The 2709-nt window shown below is 44.9% G+C and overlaps 1 protein-coding gene across 1 annotated transcript in view; it reads left to right on the top strand.

Annotated features, from left to right (window-relative positions):
• Window positions 1–2709, top strand: part of CPNE6 (copine VI (neuronal)) — a 34295-nt gene that overhangs the window by 25496 nt on the left and 6090 nt on the right. The window contains exon 10 of the mRNA XM_015413630.1: window positions 2100–2159. Coding sequence (XP_015269116.1) covers window positions 2100–2159 — 60 coding nt within the window. The remainder of the gene's footprint in view (window positions 1–2099; window positions 2160–2709) is intronic.

Raw genomic sequence — 2709 nt, 5'->3', positions numbered from 1 at the left:
AGTGTTCCCTCTAAGCTGAGTTAGTGTGAGCTAGTTCACAGTTTTTTAGCCTCCGGCTCACACATTTTTTGTCTTAGCTCAGGAAGGATGGCTCCAGAGCAAACTAATATATGCAGGAGCCGAATCGCTCGCTCACAACTTGAATGCCGGTAGCTTACAAAGTAGAATTTTTGCTCACCAGACTCCACAGCTTAGAGGGAGCATTGCAGCGGGGACAGAAGCCCTACCACTCTTGCCCCCCGAGCACCAAGAACACAGAGCATTCACGACCCCAGACAGAGTGTTCCATCTATACCTTGTGGCTAACAGCCACTCATGGACTTATGCTCCAAATGCTTATCCAATTCCCTCTTGAAGCTGTCTGTGCTTGTAGCCGCCACCAATGTTCCCTCTAAGCTGTTGAGTCTTGTGAGCAGAAATTCTACTTTGTGAGCTACTGGCATTAAAATTGTGAGCGAGCAATTTGGCTACTGCATAAATTAGTTTGCTCTGTAGCCATCCTTCCTGAGCTAAGACAAAAATGTGTGAGCCGGAGGCTAAAAAAATGTGAGACAGTTCACACTAACTCAGCTTAGAGGGAACACTGGCCGCCACCACCACCACCACCACCACCAGCAGCAGTGAATTCCACGTGTTCATTACTCTTTGGTTAAGAAGTACTTCCTTTTATCTGTTCGTTAATTTCATGGCCTGCCCACAAGTTCTTGTATTGTGAGAAAGGGAGAAAAGTACCTCTTTCTCTACCTTTTCTACCCAAAGCATAATTTTGTAAACTTTTATCATGTCACCCCTCAATCGTTGTGTCTCAAACTAAAGAGCCCTCACCTCTTTCAACTTTCTTCACAGGGAAGGCGTTCCATCCCTTTAATCGTTTTAGTTGCCCTTTCCCTGCATCAGAGAACTATAGCTCAGTTGCACGAAGGTCCTGCATTAAATCCTCTGTTTGGAGTTGCAGTGGCCAACTTGGTGTGCAGTTTAGAGGAAGGTTGCCGGCTGGCCAGGGAAAAAAATGTTGTCTCCCCCCCCCCCAAATTTATTTTTTATTGTTTTTCACCAATATAGAAAGGAACATAGATAGATATAATGATATACATCAAGAACGAATCATAATATCAAAATCACTAAACACATCACTAAACACATTGTACCCTTCTAGATGTGTTATAAAATATAAGATCAACAGATACTTTTTACCAAACTTTGAACTAGACTCTCAGCGTGATAAGTGTATATAATATGCTTTTAACTAATTTGTGTGGTGTCTAAGAGTCGATGCAAGAAATCATAGCTAGTCAGTAAGGTGAATAAATTATAGAGGCATCGCTTATACAAAGCGTGCTTTATGAGTGTAAAAGAGCGAGATAGATTGGATTGTATGGTTGGCATTCTGTTTTTAGGATATATTTCAAGAATGGGAGCCATTTCTCATTAAAACTTGACTGTCTAGGATATATTTCAGATTGTTGCAATCGGTCAGTGATCTTCTCCATAATGTAGTGTGCCCAGATTTTATTAAACCAGTTGTTGCAATTTGGAGCATTAGGAGATTTCCATTTGGATGCAATTAGGTTTTTTGCAGCAACCAAAAGGCTGCGTATGAGACCTTTTCTGATTTTTTGGGATGTTCACATTTTGCAAAAATGTTGTCTTTTGAAATAAGTTTAATAGGCAGAAAGGGACAGTTGAGACTTTTCATGGCATGGAGCTAAATAATTGTTGCCGTCGATCGAACTGCTATTAAAGGGACAGCGAGAAGGACCCATTTCAGAGTTTTTCAGGCTCTTGGAATATATAATTCCCAGCAACTACCCTGGGGTTGCCAACCTCCAGGTGGGGCCTGGATATCCCCTGGAATTACAACTGATCTCCAGACAGTCAGTTTTTTTGAGGATGCTCCATGGCCTTATACCCTGCTGAGGTCTCTCTACTCCCCAAACCCTGCCCTCCTGAGGTTCCACTCTCAAAATCTTCAGAAACGTCCTCGCCTGGAGTTGGCAACCCAAAACAACCCAAATTCTCATATACGGGAATGGCCATCGCTTGCAGGTTATAGATTCCTTCTGAGAAAGAAAGAAAGATTTCAATTTTTCCCTTTGCAGATGGAGAAAGTCCACACCTTCCTGGATTACATTATGGGGGGCTTGCAGATCTCCTTCACGGTAAGACCATTTGGGTGGGCTAAGACAAAACCCTGTCCCTCGAAAAGGAGATTTTCAGGGGTGAGATATGCGGGGAGGGGAGGAATGGAGCGTTTATCCCAGGGATCCCCAACCTTTTTGAGCCTGTGGGCGCCTTTGGAATTCTGACACGGCATGGTGGGCACAGCCAGAAAATGGCTTCCATGGGAGGTGGAACCAGTCACAAAATGGCTGCCACAGCTTACCTTCAGTCACACAGTGAGGATCCTTGTGCTCTGACGGCAGCTGCTTCCAAATCAACGTTTGTAGAAATTTGCACAGGCTGTCAAATCTCCAGTGACCAATCAGAAGCCTTGCTGCTCAGAAGACCCACTGGGCCCTGCCTAGAGCATAAGAGAAGCCATGTTGGATCAGGCCGATGGCCCCTTCGGTCCAACACTCTGTGTCACACAGGGGCCAAAGATACCAGGTGCCATCAGGAGGTCCACCAGCAGGGCCAGAACTTCAGAAGCCCTCCCGCTGTTGCCCCCCAAACACCAAGAACACAGAGCATCCCTGCCTCAGAAAGAGT

Source organism: Gekko japonicus, unplaced genomic scaffold (genome assembly GCF_001447785.1).
Source record: "Gekko japonicus isolate JY-2015 unplaced genomic scaffold, Gekko_japonicus_V1.1 scaffold1098, whole genome shotgun sequence".
Taxonomy (NCBI): domain Eukaryota; kingdom Metazoa; phylum Chordata; class Lepidosauria; order Squamata; family Gekkonidae; genus Gekko; species Gekko japonicus.
Note: the sequence above shows the minus strand (reverse complement) of the source record. Positions and strands in the feature narration are given on the sequence as shown.